We start from the raw sequence: 20,846 nt of genomic DNA on the forward strand, positions 1-20,846 counted from the left end.
CAACTAAGGTTAAAATGCCCCATAGCTTATCATTAAACATTAAAATACTTTTTAAAACCCAATGTCTTTGTATTTCTTTCATTGATTGTTACCGTATTGTACTTATGGCATGTTAAAAGGATAAATGAATCACTCATGTGGCATCAGTTAAAATAATCAAATTAGTTTTCTAATGAATGTGATTTTCTTTCTTATAAACTCATTCTCTGCATATCACTTTGAAAAATAATAAGTTCAGATACTCTAAAAACATTATCAGTAGTGCCTCTAGAACTGTTGAATTTATGAGGTGCCACCTATGCTATTGTAAACATAAGACAGTTGAGTGTAGATGAAGAGTTAATACTGAACTATAATTGTAAGTTCAGGCAAGCCACTTGGCCTCTCTGTAATTGCAATTTCTTAATTTCAAAATTTAGCAGTTTATATTAGATGGTCATAAGGTTATCTTTAAAATTCTGATTCTGTGAAAACAGTAACAATTTATATGTATAATGATTATTGTGCTACATGCTAGTCATTCATAAATGAGCAATTCATTTATGAATTTATCACATTCACTGGCTAGTAAATCTAAGCTTTCTGGGGTACTTGTCAGAAGAGAAGATAAAGGAAGCAGGAAGCTGCCTTTAGGTCTTTGTCAAGATGCCTTCAAGGACACACTGGTCACATGTTGGCTGTTTCTCAGTACATAGTCACCCGTGGTCCCATTACAATATTCCCGCTCCCAGATACATAGAACCAATACAACAGACTACCTTAAATTGCCAGTTGGTTTTTATTGCTGAATCACCTCTCTGCCACTTTGTCTCCCTGCATTCCCTTTCCAGAGTCTTTGGCCTAGGTGTCTGTCCTTTTGGGGGAGTTTTTCTCTTATTCCGGATATGAATGGGTATCTTACAGGCAAGAGGAAAAGATAAGAAAAGTAGTTTAGTAGCACATACTGCTTTCTAAGACTAAAGTCAGAGGGAGATGGGGATGGGAGGTTAATGCTGTGGCCTCCAGAGATGAGAGCACTCAACTCCTTGATGACACCAAGGTTAGTTGGGGAGAGAAAGAGATGGACAAACTCAGGCTCTCGCATTCTTCCTCCTTTCCCCTTAGAGAACAGCTACTGCAAACTTCACATTTTTAAATTTATCATTTCCCTTCTATCCTGTGCTAACCTGGAGTGACACGAGAGGCTTGAAGGAGAGTTGAGGCTGGAGAGATCTAGGTGGGTTAGAGCCAGTCATCATTAATCATCTCCATGATAACACTGGAAGCATTTAATAGAGCTTTGGGGGCACCTGGGTGGCTCAGTCAAACGTCAGACTCTTCATCTTGGCTCAGGTCATGATCTCACGGTTTGGGAGATCTAGCCTTGCATCAGGCTCTGTGCTGACAGCACGGAGCCTGCTTGGGATTCTCTCTTTCTCTCTTCCTGTCTCCCTGCACCTCCCCAGCCCACATGTGCACTCTCTCTCTCTCTCTCTCTCTCAAATAAACTTAAAAAAATAAATAAAAAGAAGAGCTTTGGAAGGAGTATGCATGAAGAGATTTTGTGCATTCTCTGGGGTATATTCTAATGACTTCTCAGAGACCACTCAGGGTGTTTACTCAACATAAGATCCATGAAGGCAAAGCTTGTTTTATCCCTATTAGGTCTGGAACATTGTAGAGACTTAATGTATATTTTTTCAATGAATGATTGAATGAATTATGGAGTGAGTGCTAATTTCAGTTTTCACTTTATTTACTTGTATACACCTAGAAACATCAAAGATTTACTGCTGATATTGAATAAAGAACTTTAGGTAGCAATGAAATACTTTGCAAAGGCAGATCTTAGAGTTTGTGCAAGAAAGCTTCAGCAGTAAGGTATTAGTGTATTTCTTTGCTTCTAAGGCACATAGACTACATTATAACTTCCGTGAAATTGGCATGTGTGTTACAGTCAATGGTATTTTATAATCACAATGGCTGAGACTGAAGTTGAGTTTTGCTCGAGTGGTTTTGTGTTTGTTTCTGCCAAACACCTGGGGATGTTACCAACCTGAAACCACTTTAAATTTTGACTGAGGTATTTTGTACCACCTTGGTAAAGACAAATTCAGTTTGCAAGAGTGAATACTGGCTTGTGGTTCAGACTCTAAGGAGAGGTTTTTGGGTTTTTTTCCCCTCTTTACTCAGTTCCACAGTTCCTTTCTGTTGGGTGGATTTGTTTTTCCTTTACCTTGATAGTATGAGTATTCAGTGTCTTTAGTGTTCTCAAACAGGGGTCTCCTGATAAACTCGCCATCTTGAGCATTCTTTTTCCTCATAAAATGGTCTATCTGCAGTTAATGGCATCTTAGATTCAGTGAAGGAAAATAAATGTAATCATTTAAATCCACAGAAGCACAGAACAGATTTCTAAAGGCCAAACTCCGTGTTATGCAGGAGGAATTGGATAATGTTGTATATGAATGCAATAAGAAGGTATGTTTTTTAAAATAAATGCTCTATATTTAAAGATATGTTAGGAGCAGTTTCATTATTTTTACAATATATGTTTATTGACATATAATTTACCGTTAACTTTTGAATTAAAAATTGTATGTAAATACTGACTTATATTCTATTCTGAGATGTTGAATTTTCACTAAGTGAAAAAATTTTAAATACTTGTTAGCAGTTAGAATTTTTTGTATAAGATTTACAAATGGAAGCTATTAAACACAAATGAAACTTCTAACTTCTATTTTTGAAGATGAGAATGGAACACAATTTGTTATTCTCCTTGAAATGGATATAAGTAGCTCATTAAAAATCATATGAAACTCCTTTTTGTTTTCTGCTTTATGTTTTGATACCAAATCTTGTGTATTTTTCACATAATCTGTAATTTTATAACTATAGGAAAATGAAATTCAGGATTTAAAGTCTCAAATAAAAAATTTGGAAGAAGATTGTATGAGACAGCAGCGAACAATTAATTTGCAACAGTCTCAAACAGAAAAATATAAAACTCTTTTTGAGGAGCTAAATAAAAAATGTGATGGATTACAGCAACAGCTGTCTTCAGTAGAAAAGGTAATAATTTTGTGATTTTTCCTGCCCTAATGTTAAAAACACTATAAAACATTAAAGTTACATGTTTGTGTAGACATCACTTTTGTTCACTTATTTTGTTAGTGTTTACTAAAAAGTCTTCCACCATATATAGGAGAATATTAATAGATTTATTGAGATAAAATTCACATATAGTACACACCACACTTTAAAATTTTTTTTAATTTTTTAATGTTTATTTATTTTTGAGAGAGAGACAGAGCACAAGCAGGAGAGGGGGAGAAAGAGAGAGGGAGACACAGATTCCAAAGCAGGCTCCAGGCTCTGAGCTGTCAGCAAGAGTCAATGTGGGGCTTGAACTCATGAGCTGTGAGATCACGGCTTGAGGCGAAGTTGGATGCTTAACAGACTGAGCCACCCAGGCACCCTGAAATCACCCTTTTAAAGTATACAATTTGGGGACTTTTTCTTAAAGTTTACTTATTTTGAGAAAGAGAGAGAAAGAGAGGCATCCAGCATGAGTGGGAGAGGGACAGAGAGAAAGGGGGGGAGAGAGATTCCCAAGCAGGCTCTGCACTGTCAGTGCAGATCCCAATGCAGGGCTCAAACTCATGAACCACGTGATCATGAACCAAGCTGAAATCAAGAGTGAGATGCTTAACTGACTGAGCCACTGGGTGTCCCCCAATTTAGTGGCTTTTAATATATTCACAGAGTTGTGCAACTATCACCATGATCAATTTTAGAACATTTTAATTCAAATGAACATTTAAATTTAAATACAGGTTAACATGTAGTATATAGTTTAATAATGATTTCAGGAGTAGACGTGAATGATTCATCACTTAATCTATAACACCCAATTCTCATCCCAACAAGTGTCCTCCTTAATGCCCATCACTCATTTAACCCATCCCCCTCCTTCCTTCCCTCCAGTGACCCTCAGTTTGTTCCCTGTATTTCAGAGTCTCTTATGGTTTGTGTCCCTTCTCTGTTTTTATCTTATTTATCCTTCCCTTCCCCTCTGTTTGTTTTTTTTTTTTTCTTAAATTACACATATGAGTGAAATCATGAGATTTGTCTTTTTGTGACTTATTTTGCTTAGGATAATAAACTAGTTCCTTCCACATTGTTGCAAATAGCAAGATTTTATTCTTTTTGAGCACTGAGTAATATTCCATTGTGTATATATATGCCACATCTTCTTTATCCATTCATCAGTTGATGGACATTTGGGCTCTTTCCATTCTTTGGCTATTGTTGATAGTAGAGCTATAAACATTGGGATGCGTGTGCCCCTTTGAAACAGCACACCTGTATCCCTTGGGTAAATACCTAGTAGTGCAGTTGCTGGGTCATAGAGTAGTTGTATTTTTAATTTTTTGAGGAACCTCCATACTGTTTTCCAGAGTGGCTGTACCAGTTTGTGTTCCCACCAGCAGTGCAAAAAAGATCTTCTTTCTCCACATCCTTGCCAACATCTGTTGGTGCCTGTGTTGTTGATGTTAGCCATTCTGACTGGTGTGGGGTGGTGTCTCATTGTGTATTTCCTGATGATGAGTGATGTTTGTATTTCCCTGATGATGAGTGATGTTGAGCATCTTTTCATGTGTCTGTTAGTCATCTGAATGTCTTCTTTGGAAAAGTGTCTATTTATGTCTTTTTCCCATTTCTTCACTGGATTATTTGTTTTTTGGGTGTTGAGTTTGGTAAGTTCTTTACTGATTTTGGATACTAACCCTTTATCCAATATGTCCTTTGCAAATACCTTCTCCCATTCTGTCGGTTGCCTTTTAGTTTTGCTGATTGTTTCCTTTGCTGGGCAGAAGCTTTTTATCTTCATGAGGTCCCATTAGTTCATTTTTGCTTTTGTTTGCCTTGCCTCCAGAGACATGTCAAGTAAGAAGTTTCTGCAGCCAAGGTCAAAGAGGTTGCTGCCTGCTTTCTCTAGGATTTTGATGGCTTCCTGTCTTACATTTAGGTCTTTCATCCATTTTGAGTTTATTTTTGTTTATGGTGCAAGAAAGTAGTCCAGATGCATTTTTCTGCATGTTGCTGTCCATTTTTCCCAGCATCATTTGCTGAAGAGACTGTCTTTATTCCATTAGATATTCTTCCCTGCTTTGTCAAAGATTAGTTGGCCATATGTTTGTGGGTCCATTTCTGGGTTGTCTATTCTGTTCCATTGATCTGAGTGTTTGTTTTTGTGCAAGTACCATACTCTCTTGATGATTCTGGCCTTTTAATACATCTTGAAGTGTGGGATTGTGATGCCTCCAGCTTTGGTTTTCTTTTTCAGATTTGCTTTGGCTAGTCAGGGTCTTATCTGGTTCCATACAAATTTTAGGATCGTTTGTTCTAGCTTTGTGAAGAATGCTGGGATTATTTTGATAGGGATTGCATTGAATATGTAGATTGCTTTGGGTAGTATCAACATTTTAACAATATTCTTCCAATCCATGAGCATGGAATATTTTTCCATTTTTTTTAATGTCTTCTTCAATTTCTTTCATAAGCTTTCTACAGTTTTCAGTGTATAGATTTTTCACATCTTTGGTTAGGTTTATTCCTAGGTATTTTATGGGTTTTGGTGCAATCGTAAATGGGATCAATTCCTGGATTTCTCTTTCTGTGGCTTCATTATTGGTGTATAGGAATGCAACTGATTTCTGTGCATTGATCTTACATCCTGCGACTTTGCTGAATTCATGGATCAATTCTAGCAGTTTTTTGGTGAAATCTTTTGGGTTTCTGTATAGAGTATCATGTCGTCTGTGAAGAGTGAAAGTTTGACTTCCTCCTTGCCGATTGGGATGCCTTTTATTCCTTTGTGTTTGCTGAGGCAAGGACTTCCCATACTGTGTTGAATAACAGTGGTGAGAGTGGACATTCCTGTTGTGTTCCGGACCTTAGGGGTAAAGCTCTCATTTTTCCGCCATTGGGGATGATATTACCAGTGGGTCTTTCATATATGGCTTTTATGATCTTGAGGTATGATTTTCTATCCCTATTTTATGATCTTGAAGTATGATCCTTTATCCCTACTTTCTTGAGGGTTTTTACCAAGAAAGGATACTGTATTTTGTGAGATGCTTTCTCTGCATCTATTAAGAGGAGCATGTGGTTCTTGTCCTTTCTTTTATTGGTGTGATATATCACATTGATTATTTAGCAGATATTGAACCAGTCCTGCATCCCAGGTATAAATCCCACTTGGTCATGGTGAATAATTCTTTTAATGTATTGTTGAATCTGGTTGGCTAGATCTTGTTGAGGATTTTGCATCCATGTTCATCAGGGAAATTGGTCTGTAGTTGTCCTTTTTAGTGGGATCTTTGTCTAGTTTTGGAATCAAGGTAATGCTGGCTTCATAGAATGAGTTTCAAAGTTTTCCTTCCATTTCTGTTTTTTGGAACAGCTTCAAAAGAATGGGTGCTAACTTTTCTTCAAATGTTTGGTAGAATTCCCCTGGAAAGCCATCCGGCCCTGGACTCATGTTTTTTGTTTTGTTTTGTTTTGTTTTGTTTTGTTTTGTTTTTGAGAGAGATTTTTGATTACTAATTTGATTTCTTTACTGGTTATGGGTCTGTTAAATTTTCTGTTTCTTCCTGTTTCAGTTTTGGTAGTTTATATGTTTCTAGGAATTTGTCCATTTCTTCCAGATTGCTTAATTTATTGGTGTATAATTGCTCATAATACTCTCCTATTGTTTTTATTTCTGCTGTGTTAGTTGTGATTTCTCCTGTTTCATCTTGATTTTGTTTAGTTGGATTCTTTCCTTTTTCTTTTTGATCAAATTGGCTAGGGGTTTATCAACTTTGTTACTTCTTCAAAAGAACCAGCTCCTGGTTTCATTAATCTGTTCTACTACTTTTGTTGGTTTCAGTAGCATTCATCTCTGCTCTAATCTTTATTATTTGCTGTTTTCTGCTGTTTTGGGGTTTTATTTGCTGTTCTTTTTCCAGCTCTTTAAGGTATAAGGTTAGATTGTGTTTCTGAGACCTTTTTTCCTTCTTAAGAAAGGCCTGGATTGCTATGTACTTCCCTCTTATGACCACTTTTACTGCGTCCCAGAGGTTTTTGGCTGTGGTGTTATCATTTTCATTGGCTTCCATGTACTTGTTAATTTTCTCTTTCACTTCTTGGTTAGCCTATTCATTCTTTAGTAGGATGTTCTTTAGTCTCCAAGTATTATCTTTCCAAGTTTTTTCTTGTGATTGATTTCAAGTTTCATAGCACTGTGGTCTGAAAATATGCATGGTATGATCTCTATCTCTTTATACATGTGGAGGGCTGATTTGTGTCCCAGTATGTGATCTCTTCTGGCAAATGTTCCATGTGCACTCAAGAAGAATGTGTATTTGCTGCTTTAGGGTGAAATGTTCTGAATATATCTGTTAAGTCCATCCGGTTCAGTGTGTCATTCAAAGCCATTGTTTCCTTGTTGATTTTCTGTTTAGATGATCTGTCCATTGTTGTAAGTGGGGTGTTGAAGTCCCCTGCTAGTATGATATTATTATCAATGAGTTTATGTTTGTGATTAATTGATTTATATATTTGGGTATTTCCACACTTGGAGCATAAATCTTTACTATGTTAGATCTTCTTGGTGGATAAACCCCTTAATTATGATATAATGCCCTTCTTCATTTCTTGTTACAGTCTTTATTTTAAAATCTAGATTGTCTGATATAAGTATGGCTACTAGGGCTTTCTTTTGGTGACCATTAGCTGATAGATGGCTCTCCATCTCCTTACTTTCAATCTGAAGGTGACTTTAGGTCTAAAATGGGTCTCTTGCCAAAGAGACTTTTAAAAACTGAGAACAAACTGAGGGTTGATGGGGGATGGGAGGGAAGGGAGGATGGGTGATGGGTTTTGAGGAGGGCACCTTTTGGGATGAGCACTGGGTGTTGTATGGAAACCAATTTGACAATAAATTTCATATTAAAAAAATAAATAAAAATAAAAAAAATAAAATGGGTCTCTTGTAAACAGCATATAGATGGATCTTGTTTCCTTATCCATTCTGTTACCCTATGTCTTTTGATTGGAGCGTTTACCCCTTTATATTTAGAGTGAGTACTGAAAGATACTAATTTATTGTCATTATGTTGCCTGTAGAGTTGGTGTTCCTGGTGGTGTTCTCTGGTCCTTTCTAGTCTTTGTTGCTTTGGGTCTTTTTTCCCCCATCTTTTCTCCCCTCAGAGAATCCCTCTTAAATTTTCTTTCAGGGCTGGTTTAATGGTCATGAATTGCTTTAATATTTGTTTGGGTAACTTTTTTTCTCTCCTTCTATTTTGGATGACAGACTTGCTGGATAAAGAATTCTTGGCTGCATATTTTTCTGATTCAGCACATTGAATATATCCTGCCACTCCTTTCTGGCCTGCCAAGTTTCTGTGAATTGGTCTGCTGTGAACCTGATCTGTTTTCCCTTGTAGGTTAAGGACTTTTTTCCCTTGCTGCTTTCATGATTCTTTCCTTGTCTGAGTATTTTGTGAATTTGACTATGATATGTCTTGTCAGTGGTTGGTTTTTGTTGAATCTAATGAGAGTTCTCTGTGTCCTGGATTTTAATGTCTGTGTCTTTCCCCAGGTTAGGAAAGTTTTCCTCTATGATTTGCTCACATAAAACTTCTACCCCTTTTTCTCTCTCTTCATCTTCTGGAGCTCCTATGATTCAAATGTTATTCCTTTTTAATGAGTCCCTGAGTTCTCTAATTCTTATTTTGTGCTCTTTTGCCTTAGTTTCCCTCTTTTTTCCTGCTTCATTATTCTCCATAAGTGTGTCCTCTGTATCGTTGATTCACTGCTCTGCTTCATCCATCCTTGCCACTGGGGCATCCATGTAAGAGTGCATCTAAGTTACAACATTTTTAATGTCATCCTGACTAGATTTTACTTTTTTTTTTTTTTTATCTCTGCAGAAAGGGATTCTATGCTTTTTTAAACCCCAGGTAGTATTCTTATTATTGTGATTCTGAATTCTAGTTCGTACATCTTACTTTTATTAAGTCCCTGGCTGACATTTCGTCCTCTTTTCTTTTGGGGTGAATCCTTCGTTTTGTCATTTTGCAGGAAGAAAAAGAATTAATACAATAAAAAAAATGAATAAATAAATAAATAAATAAATAAATAAATAATTAAAAGCAACACAGAAAAAAACAAAGGATGCTAGATTCTAGATGTGTTTTGGTCTGGTTGTTGAAAGAGGTTTGATAGAGTAGAGAAAAAAGGGAAAGAAAAGAAAAAAAAAACATTTGAAAATTTTAAACGATGAATACACTAAAATAGAATAAATTGAAATGGTGAGAGTAAAATAGAACTAAAAAATTTACCAAAAAGTAAAAAATATAGTAGAAAAAATTAAAAATCTTCTTTATAAAAATAATTGTTTTCTCTTCCTATATTCAAGAATAAAAGGAAAAAAATTGATAGATGGACCAGTGAACAGAATGAAATATGATTAAAGTTATATCCAGTTTACCCTAGAAGTCCAACTATGAAGCACTTGATAGTCCGTGAACTAGGCAGGCAGAGAGACTTGTGGTCCTCTAGAGAACAGTTGGCCCAGTTGGACAGGGCTTGGAGTAATGACACTATTCTCCATTAGATGGCACTGCCTAACTTATTGGTAGATGGCACTGCTTAATTTACTGGTGTGGATTATTGTGACACATGTAGCAACAGAGGCGTGAAAATGGTATCACCCAGCTACCCTGTCTCTAGTATCAGAACTCTGTGCTCTTGAGCATTGGCAATCAAGCATCCCTCCTTTGTCTCCAGCTTCTGTTAATTCCCCACTTCTATACTGTGACCAAGCCATCAGCCTGCCAGGCAGCACCTGGCCTAAGTTTTATCTCAGATGGGGCTGTGTTTCTAAACCCCTCACTTCTGAGGCCCTGCAGCTTTGACCCACTCAGACCCTCTGGGGAATCGCTAGGTGCTGGCCTGCCCTCAGGAACTTTCACATGACTGCTTTGCTACAGATTCCCAGAGGCTACAGCCAGGTGCCTACCTGCCCCAGAAAAAGTTTGCACAATCATGTAGCAGCAGTGTTTCAAGGATTATGGGAAGTTACAACACACATCTGGTGCCAGGTTTCACCCTCAACGTCCTTGTTCCAACAGCAGCGAACATTGCTGTTCTCCAGAAACCTCTGGGACCTTTGCCTTTGGGGAGGCCGCACAGCCTCTATCAAATGTCCTCCCAGCAAGGGAACCGCCACTCTCCATGTGGCCTGAGGACCCCTTGGTCCTCACTGTCTTCTCCTGGGGATTCGCTCTTCCTACTAGAGCTCCGCCAGGTATCAAGCTGCAGAGTTTCAGACTCTGTACTCCCCTGTTCATACAGTCTGAAAGGTATCCAAACCCTCTCCTTTCTCCCTTTCTTGTTCAGTCCCTTGTAGGTTTTCTACTCTTTCTCTTTCCCTCCAACTGCTTTAGGGGGGAGTGCTTTTTCTGTACTCTCCATCCTCTCTCTGCAAGCAAAACCAGCTCCCTACCCTCTCTGGCTTCTCTCTCCCCTTTTCATGTCTCTGTGCCACGTACCTGCTGAATTCTGTGGTTCAGGTTGTATTGTTATGTTAATCCTCAAATCAGTTTTCTAGGTGTGCAAGATGGTTTGGTGTTGATCTGGCTGCATTTCAGGGACAAGAGAGACAAAAAAAAAAACTTCCTTGCTGCTCCTCCATGTTAGCTGGCAACTCTCAAATTTCTATCTGTCTCTTCTTTGCTTACATAAGCACTTAAAGCTATCAATTTTCCTCTAAGTGCTGCCTTACCTGCATTCCACAAATTTTGATGTTGTCTTTTTATTTTCATTAAGTTCAATGTATATTCCCATTTCCTTTATAATTTTTCTTGATCATTGGATTATATAGAAGTATATTGTTTAATTTCTAAATAATTGGGCATTTTTCATGTCTTTCTGTTGATTTCTAATTTAATTCTGTGGTGTGAGAACCTACCCTGTATGATTTCATTCTTTTAAAATTGATCTCAACTAGTTTTATGGACCAGCATTTAGCATCTTTTGATGAATACTTCATGTAATTTGAAAAAAAATATATAGTATGCTGTGTTGAATGGAGTGGTCTGCAAATATTAGGGTGAGTTTGTTGATGGTGTTGTTAAAGTGCTTAATCATTTATTAGGTGCTGATGCTGAAATCTCTGACTAGAGTTGTGGATTTGTCTTTTTCTCCTTTCAGTTATATCAGTTTTGGATTCATGTATTTTCAGTCTCTATTTTGGATGCCTGCACAATTAGGACTGTAGTGGTGTTGATTAATGCTTCTTTGTAAATACTTTTTTAAAATCTCTGATGATATTTCTTGTTCCAAAGTCGAGTTACTTTTTCTGATATTAGTGTAGTAGTTCCAGCTTCATGATGCATAGTGTTTGTGTGATACATCTTTTTTCATCTTTTTACTTGTCATCTGCCTTTTATACTGAGAATGAGTTTGTTATAGCCAGTACAAAATTGGGTTTTGCTTTTTTATCTACTTCGATGGTCTCTGTCTCTCATTGGCATGTTCATGCCAATTACATTAAATCAGGTTTTGATATTTGGATTTAAATCTATCATCTTGCTTTTCTAACTGTTCTGTTACTTCTTTTCTCTTCTGAATTGAATATTTTTTAGTATTTTGTGGTTTTTCCCCTATTGGCTATATCTTTGTTTTATATTTTTATGTTAGATTTAACACTAAAAACATCAAAAATGTTTGCATGCATAAATTACATCAAACACAAAAAACATATTTACCATATCACAATCTACCTTCAAATCATGTTATACTATTTCAAATATAAGACGCTCACAACCATATACTCCATTTCTACCTCCTTTCCTTTATGCCTTTGTTGTTATACATTTACTTTTAAATGTCATAAATCTCACAATATTTCTTTAAATAGTTATAGTTTAAAAAGATTAACATATGAAAATGCCTTTTATACTTGCCATTTCTGGTATTCTTCATTCTTTAGATCTGTTTTTGTATATGTCTGCTTGAAATAACTACTCTTTCCATTTTTGTGGTATCAGTTTGCTAATTACTGATTCTTTGTTTTTGTTTCTTTGAAAAAAGACTGTTTTCTTTAAATTTTTTTTATTTTGAAAATTATAGATTCACAGAAAGCTGGAAAAATAATAAGTCCTGTGTACCCTTCACTCAGTTCCCTCATTGATAACATTGAACATAATTACAGTACAATATCAAAACCAGGAAACCAACATTGGTACACACCACAGGTATTATTCATATTTCATCAATTTTGTATGCACTTGTGTTTGGACACTTACGTTTTTGAAGGGTATTTTCCTCTAGAGATAGAATTATCAGTTGAAAATTTTTGTCTTCTTTTAGTACTTTAAAGATACCATCCCACTGTCTCCTAGGTTATGTCATTTCTGACAAAAATTTCACAGTAATTCTTTGCTCTGTCTACCTTTTTATTTTTATATCTTTTATCTCTTCTTTTAAGACATTCCCTGGTACTGGTTTTCAGCAATTTGATAGTGATGTGTTTTCTTAGTTTTGTGTGGAGAATGTGTTTATTCTGCTTGAAGTTTGTAGAACTTTTTGGATCTGTGGGTTTATAATGTTCCTGAAATTTGGAAAATGTTGGCAATTATTTCTTCCAGTATTTTTTCTTTCTCCTCTCTTTCTCTCCCCTGACCTGAGACTTCAATTATACTTTTGTTACACCACTTGATATTATCACACTGATAATATATCAATGATATTAGGTCACTGATGTTTTTAAGCCTTTTTCCTTTATATTTTTTGTTTGGATAGATTCTGTTGCTATGTCTTCAGTAGTTCACTCATCTTTTCAATGTCTGATGTGTTCTTATTCTTAACCCAGTGAAAAGTTCATTTGGATATATTATTTATCTGTAGAAGTTCCATTTGATTCTGTTTTATATTTTCAATTTATGTTCTCATTATAATAATGTATATAATTAAAATAGCTGTTTGGAAAGCCTTGTCTGCTGGATCCATCATTTTTCTCAGATAAGGATTTGTTTCTCTTGACTATTTTTTCTCCTGGAGATCAATCACATTTTCCTGCTTCTTGAATTGGTTAGTGATTTTATATTGGATGATAGACATTGTGAATGTTATATTATTGAGTGTCTGTGTTTAGTGTGCTCTTTGAAGATAGTATTGGGTTTTAACAGATATTTTTCAATATAGTCCCTTTGAGTCCTGTTTTTAAGTTTGGCTGGGTGTGTCTAGAGTAGCCTCCAAGAATAATTCAACTCTACTACCAAGGCTTCCCTTAAAGATATCTTCCAAAAGCTCGACTGAATGCCTTGGATTATCACTATAGACTCTCACTTCTGTCTGTTTAGAGCTCAAATGTCTTCGTTCCTTGTCTGAATGACGTGAATTGTTCTATATACACTTCCTGCTTGTTCTTTGCTGGCCTTGTTGAGTTTCTCTGTATGCAGGTGTGGCCTAGTCCTCAGTATGTGGATTCCTGAAGCTCCTTCCTAATAGAGTTCCTCCTTACTTGAACCCTTCTTAGAAATTCTAGCTGCCTCAGTCTCCTCCAACTCCCATCTCTGTCTCCTTACTCAGCTCAACAGACCTTGAGCTCTATTTGTGTTTTCTCCTCCTTGTACCCAAAGTGTGGGTGTTGCCTTGAGGCCGAATGCTGGGGTGATTATAGGACTACATCATTTATTTCCCTTCTGTCAGGAATCATCATACTACTGTTTTCCATGATCTCTAAATAGTTATTTAACAAGTTTTGATTATTTCTTTTAGTTGTTTATGATGTGTTTTTATGTTAGATCCTTATTGTTTATCATGTGTGGAAGACTTAATCTCTGTTTTATGTTGGTTTTGGTCAAATTAAAGTCAGCAGGTACATCCACAAGTTTCTCTGACCATGAATTATGTCACACAAACATGCTTATCATTAGTAACTCACTTTTTAAAAAGTCTGCTCTCTTTTTATCTTTTTCCCCAGCTAAAATTGATGTTTGTATAATTTCTTAAAGATACTTTATTCTTTTTTGCTTTTATAGCAAAACTACTCAAAATCATTTTCTTAATTTCTTCAAGTTCTTATCTTGCAAAGAAAGCTTTTTAAATTTTTGCCTAGATGTGTCCTGTAGAGCTGTTATATTAATGGTCCTTTTGTTTAATATTGTGTAGTTTACAAATTGCTATCACATACATAAGATAGTTGTGTATAGTCAAATATATTTTTATTATACAGATCTGCATCTCCCCCCAGTTCTTTATTCCCTTCCTCCCAGCTTAGTTTTCATGTTCACTACTTAATTATCCATTGTATATTCTTAATTTCCCTGACAATCTAGTGTGTGGGCAAAACCCAAGCCTAGTTAAACGTAATGTCCTTGCTACTGCATGCTTCCTCAAGTGCAGTGAATTTGGGCTGTCAAAACAAAACAAAACAAAAAAACACCAGCCAAATGGATTGGTCCTATTTTAATTTATTTTACAAATCTCAGGTGTAATGCCATTTTCCTCTCCAACTTTCTGAGAAGTCATTTCCCTCTCCCAAGATGATTATTAAACAGGTGAACTTTTCTCCTCAACTTTTCAGTACTTCTTCTAACTTTCCCATTTTAAGTTCATGACTTTGCCCCCTGTCTTACTAAGAAAATAACATCAAAAGATAACTCTTTCTCATCCTGTCACTAAATATGTGAATGTCTCTGCCTCTGTACCCATCTACTCTGCTTCCATCCTAATGTATGACAATAGATTCCTACCTCTTCTGTGTAAATGCCTCTCTTTACCGTGCACTGGATCACATACCCTCTCTCCCACTCAAGGACTTTGCTTCTACAATTATCCTGTCTTTGTCTTTCAAAAATCACATTCATCTATTGGATTATTCATATGATCATAGAAACATGTTATAGAATATGCAATATATTTTTTAAAACCTCCATAGATCTTATATGTACCTCCAGCTCTATAACATTGCTCCCCATTATAGTGAAGCTTGTTAAAATGGTTGTTTATACTCAATGTCTCTATTCCTCATTTGTCAATCTCTCCTGAAACTAGTCTAGTTAGGTTTCCATCTCTGCTCTGCCTCAGAACCATTCTTTACAACATCATCAATAATCCACACTGCCAGTTGTAGTCAGTTACTATTCCTTTCAGTAATTTGTCTCTCAGTAACATTTGCCAAGGTTGATTACTCACTCCTTGAAATACTTTTCATTTGACTTCTATAGCACACTTAATGGTTTTCTTCCTTATTTTCTTGATCTTTACATGTTGAAGTGCCCAAGGCTGAGTCCTTGGCTCTCTTCACTATTCTGTCTACATCCAGTTGTTAGATGCTCTCATTCACTTCCATGGCTTTATATACCATCCATATGTTGATCACCACCACATTTCTTTTTCTTGCTCTAACCTCTTCTTTGGTGCCCACTTGATACTTCTGCTTGATATGTTAAACTTCGTACGTCTTAAAAGGAGCTCCTGCTTCCCTGCACTCTGTAAACAAGCTTCTCCTCTCCTTCTCAGTAAAAGACATCAAGTTGTTCAGGCCAAAATCCAAAAGTCCTGTTGCTCCTTCTCTCTTACCATATCTACATCCAACCCATCAACAAGTTCTGTCAATTCTATCTTCAAAATACATAGAATTAACTACTTATCAAAAACTCACTACTTCTATCCAAGCCCCAGCTACTGTCGTTCACTTACTCTATTCCAGTAACCTCCTAGATTGATAGTCCTACCACAATAGCAATACCACCTTGGTGATCTTTGAATATGCTGAGTGGATTCCTACCTCAAGATCTTTGTTTTCATTGTTCCTTCAGTCTATAAGTCTTCCCTCCAGATCTTTACAAGAATCATCCCCACATTTGGAAGCCTTACAAATGTAAATTTTGGGAGTAAATATGACTCTCTTAAGGTAGCCAAATGCCTCATCACCTAATTAGTGACATGCATGAATGGATGAACAAGATTCCCACTGTCCCTACCTAGTATCCAGTGAAACCACAGCCAGGGGAACAGGCTTGGTGGAATCAGGGGGGAAAGAAGACCCTGTTGACCTTGACTCTAGTCTGGCATGGTGAAGAGACATGAGAGGTGTAGAATAAGTGGGAGGCCCCCGGTGGCCCACCCCCCATCCCTGTGAGGGGTTAACCAGGTAATGGGTCAACCAGGCAATGAGAGAAGAAATTTAAAAATAGATGGAAACAAATAAAAAAGAAAATACAACAATCTAAATGCTTTGGGATGCAGCAAAGGCAGTCCTGAGAGGAATATACATTGCAATCCTGGCCTATCTCAAGAAACAAGAAAAATCCCAAATATAAAATCTAACAGCACACGTAAAGCAAATAGAAGCAGAACAGCAAAGACACCCCAAACCCAGCAGAAGAGAAATAATAATGATCAGAGCAGAAATAATATAGGATCTAAAAAAAAAAAAAAACCTGTAGAACAGATCAATGAAACCAAGAGTTGGTTTTTTTAAAAAATAAACAAAATTGATAAACCTCTAGCCAGGCTTCTCAAAAAGAAAAAGGAGAGGACATAAATAGATAAAATAATGAATGAAAATGGAATTATTAAAACCAATCCCTCAGAAATACAACCAATTATCAGGGAATACTATGAAAAATTATATGCCAACAAACTGGACAACCTGGAAAAAATGGAGAAATTCCATTGGAATTCCAACTTCTGTTGGAAGGTCTAGCATCAGCAATCAGACAACAAAAGGAAATCAAAGGCATCAAAATTGGCAAAGATGAAGTCAAGCTTTCACTTTTTGCAGATGACATGATATTATACATGGAAAACCCGACAGACTCTACCAAAAGTCTGCTAGAACTGATACATGAATTCTGCAAAGTCGCAGGATACAAAATTAATGTACAGAAATCAGTTGCATTCTTATACACTAATAATGAAGCAACAGAAAGACAAATAAACTGATCCCATTTACAATTGCACCAAGAATCATAAAATACCTAGGAATAAACCTAACTAAAGATTTAAAAGATCTGTATGCTGAAAACTATAGAAAGCTTATGAAGGAAATTGAAGAAGATATAAAGAAATGGAAAAACATTCCATGCTCATGCATGGGAAGAATAAATATTGTTAAAATGTCAATACTACCCAAAGCAATCTACACATTCAATGCAATCCCAATCAAAATGGCACCAGCATTCTTCTCAAAGCTAGAACAAGCAATCCTAAAATTTGTATGGAACCACAAAAGACCCCGAATACCCAAAGAATATTGAAGAAGAAGACCAAAGCGGGAGGCATCACAATTCCAGACTTTAGCCTCTACTACAAAGCTGTAACATCAAGACAGCATGGTATTGGCACAAAAACAGACACATAGACTGATAGAATAGAATAGAGACTCCAGAATTGGACCCTTGGCCAACTAGTCTTTGACAAAGCAGGAAAGAATATCCAATGGAAAAAGACAGTCTCTTTAACAAATGGTGCTGGGAGAACTGGACAGCAACATGCAGAAGAATGAAACTAGACCACTTTCTTTCACCATTCACAAAAATAAACTGAAAATGGACAAAGGACCTGAATGTGAGACAGGAAACCATCCAAACCCTAGAGGAGAAAGCAGGAAAAAACCTCTCTGACCTCAGCTGCAGCAATGTCTTACTTGATACATCTCCAAAGGCAAGGGAATTAAAAGCAAAAATGAACTATTGGGACCTTATGAAGATAAAAAGCTTCTGCACAGCAAAGGAAACAACCAACAAAACTAAAAGGCAACCAACGGAATGGGAAAGATATTTGCAAATGACTTGTCAGACAAAGGACTAATATCCAAAATCTATAAAGAACTCACCAAACTCCACACCGAGAAAACAGTGAAGAAATGGGCAGAAAACATGAATAGACACTTCTCTAAAGAAGACATCCAGATGGCCAGCAGGCACATGAAGAGATGCTCAATGTCACTCCTCATCAGGGAAATACAAATCAAAACCACACTGAGATAACACCTCACACCAGTTAAAGTGGTTAAAATGAATAAATCAGGAGACTATAGATGCTGGAAAGGATGTAGAGAAACGGGAACCCTCTTGCACTGTTGGTGGGAATGCAAACTAGTGCAGCTGCTCTGGAAAACTGTGGAGGTTCCTCAAAAAATCAAAAATAGATCTACTCTATGACCCAGCAATAGTACTGCTAGGAATTTACCCAAGGGATACAGGAGTGCTGATGCATAGGGGCACTTGTACCCCAATGTTTATAGCAGCACTTTGAACAATAGCCAAATTATGGAAAGAACATAAATGTCCATCAACTGATGAATGGATAAAGAAATTGTGGTTTATATACACAATGGAATACTACTTGGCAAGGAGAAAGAATGAAATATGGCCTTTTGTAGCAATGTGGATGGAACTGGAGAGTGTGATGCTAAGTGAAATAAGCCATACAGAGAAAGACAGATACCATATGTTTTCACTCTTATGTGGATCCTGAGAAACTTGACAGAAGACCATGGGGGAGGGGAAGGAAAAAAAAAGTTAGGGAGGGAGCCAAATCATAAGAGACTTTTAAAAACTGAGAATAGGGGCGCCTGGGTGGCGCAGTCGGTTAAGCGCCCGACTTCAGCCAGGTCACGATCTCGCGGTCCGTGAGTTCGAGCCCCGCGTCGGGCTCTGGGCTGATGGCTCAGAGCCTGGAGCCTGTTTCCAATTCTGTGTCTCCCTCTCTCTCTGCCCCTCCCCCGTTCATGCTCTGTCTCTCTCTGTCCCAAAAATAAATAAACGTTGAAAAAAAAAAAAAAAAAACAGAATAAACTGAGGATTGATGGGGGTGGGAGGGAGGGGAAAGTGGGTGATGGGCATTGAGGAGGGCACCTTTTGGGATGAGCACTGGGTGTTGTATGGAAACCAAGCTGACAATAAATTTCATTAAAAAAAAAAATAAGTCGGAGGCCCCTGGCGTCCCCGCCCCCCCCCCCATGAGGGGGCGGGGCAGGGTCCTCCGGCCTTGCCGGCCAGCGGTGAAATACCACTACTCTTACCGTTTTTTCACTGACCCAATGAGGCGGGGCAGGATGAGCCCCAAGGGGCTCTCGCTTCTGGCGCCAAGCCTTCTTTATTTTTCTTCATAGACCTTATCACTACCAGATATTATGTGAGTATGTATATATGTATGTGCTTATCATCTGTCTTTTCGTCTAGAAGGTAAGCTTTATGAAGGGAGGAACTTTGGTTAATTATCATGTGCCCATCATTCATATAGAATAGTACCTGGCACATAGTAAGTGCTTGATAAATGTGTTGCATAAGTAATTAGATATACATCTCATCACTTCCAATTTCAGATGTGGAAACTGAGTCTATCACAGTTCATAGGTTTTCTGACTCCACGTTTAATGCTCTTTGTACCTTAGCCACCTGTTTCTAGAACCTTATCTGATCATTTACTTGTTGTCCTCATGTGATTATTTCTCTTCTAAATTACTGTGACAACTTGTTCCTCTTAAAGCATTTGCTACATTTCATCCTGTGCTGTGGCTACTGATACATACCTCTCTGTATTCTTGCCCTCTTGTAGTGCCTTATGAATGCTTTAAAAGTTATCAGAGGATGGCAAATTATTTCTTGGATCTCATACTGTTTGAGTTTTAAAGTCAGATTTTCTTTAAGCTATCTAGATTTTTCTTTTAAAGCTGATGTAAAAGTAAGGGCTTGAGATCTTTCATAAAATTTTTCTCTAACAACATGTAAACTGCTTAACTTTGGTAACAATAGGTTTACTGTATTGAGTATTTTCAGCATATATAAAAAATATTGGTACTTTGTATGCATTTTGTAAAGTCCTTGAGTGTGACTGAAAACAGCAATGTTTTCAAGTTTTTGGTAAGGTTTTCCCTTAGTAGATTTACTCGTATAGGAATATTTTATTTCGTATTTTAGTATTCTAATGGCTACCGTTTTTCTTTTTCACTTCTCCCAAGCAGGAGGTCAATATTGATTCACAAAAAGGGGAACATAATGTGGTGTAGGATGGTTTCCATTTTTCTATGAAGCAGGTTACAAAGTCACCAGAAGGAAAGAGAAGGGCAAAGATTTATTTCATATTCTTATGAGAGGAGGCTGAAATGAGGCAGCTAGAATTGTGGACTTTCTAGCTAATGAGAATCTCTGCCTTTTCCATGTGAACAGTGAGATAAATCAAGCTTGCTCTTACTGTAGCTACCACCCACAAAGCTGTGAAGAAGGCTGGTGATAGCAGATGGTATCCATACACAGTTTGATTTGTTTAGAAACCTACATAAAGAGCAGCATGTGTTTTGTTGTATTTTGTTTTGTTTTGCCCTTAATTACTCAGAGCCAGGGAGATCAGTTTTCAAATAAAACCTAGTGATGCAGCCAGGAGAAAAAAAAAACTTAATAAAAGGAGAAAACAGACAACTGTAGCTTTAACTGCATCATTTCAATTCCCTGATATTTATTGAATATCTGTTGTATATAAAGCTCTGTACTAGGCACTATAGGAAATGCAAAGAAGAGTGAGTTAAGTATTACAAAATAAATTTAATTGAATAAACATGTCATTAAACTTCTGGGAATACAGAAATTAAGACCATTTCTATCCTTAATGAGTTTATATTATAGTGGGGGAAATGAAGTAAATGGATAGTTTCAGTTCTCCACAGCATGTACCATGATAAATGTGCGTCACGGTGTTGTAGAAGCTCTAAAGAAAGGGTACCTAATCCAGCCTAGGAGGAGAATGAGGAAGATAATGAGGGAAGGCTTCTTGGAGGAGGTAAAGCCCTCATGTAC

At 36.9% G+C, this 20,846-nt stretch overlaps 1 protein-coding gene across 3 annotated transcripts in view; it reads left to right on the forward strand.

Annotated features, from left to right (window-relative positions):
- TEX9 (testis expressed 9) overlaps positions 1-20,846 on the forward strand; it is a 63,782-nt gene that overhangs the window by 21,788 nt on the left and 21,148 nt on the right. For all 3 annotated transcript variants that reach the window (XM_025919724.2, XM_086710761.1, XM_086710760.1), the window contains 2 exons: positions 2,378-2,460; positions 2,881-3,054. In XM_025919724.2, coding sequence (XP_025775509.1) covers positions 2,378-2,460; positions 2,881-3,054 — 257 coding nt within the window. The remainder of the gene's footprint in view (positions 1-2,377; positions 2,461-2,880; positions 3,055-20,846) is intronic.

The sequence above is a fragment of the Puma concolor genome, chromosome B3 (genome assembly GCF_028749965.1).
Source record: "Puma concolor isolate L17-30 chromosome B3, mPumCon1.1.hap2, whole genome shotgun sequence".
NCBI classification, from domain to species: Eukaryota; Metazoa; Chordata; class Mammalia; order Carnivora; family Felidae; genus Puma; species Puma concolor.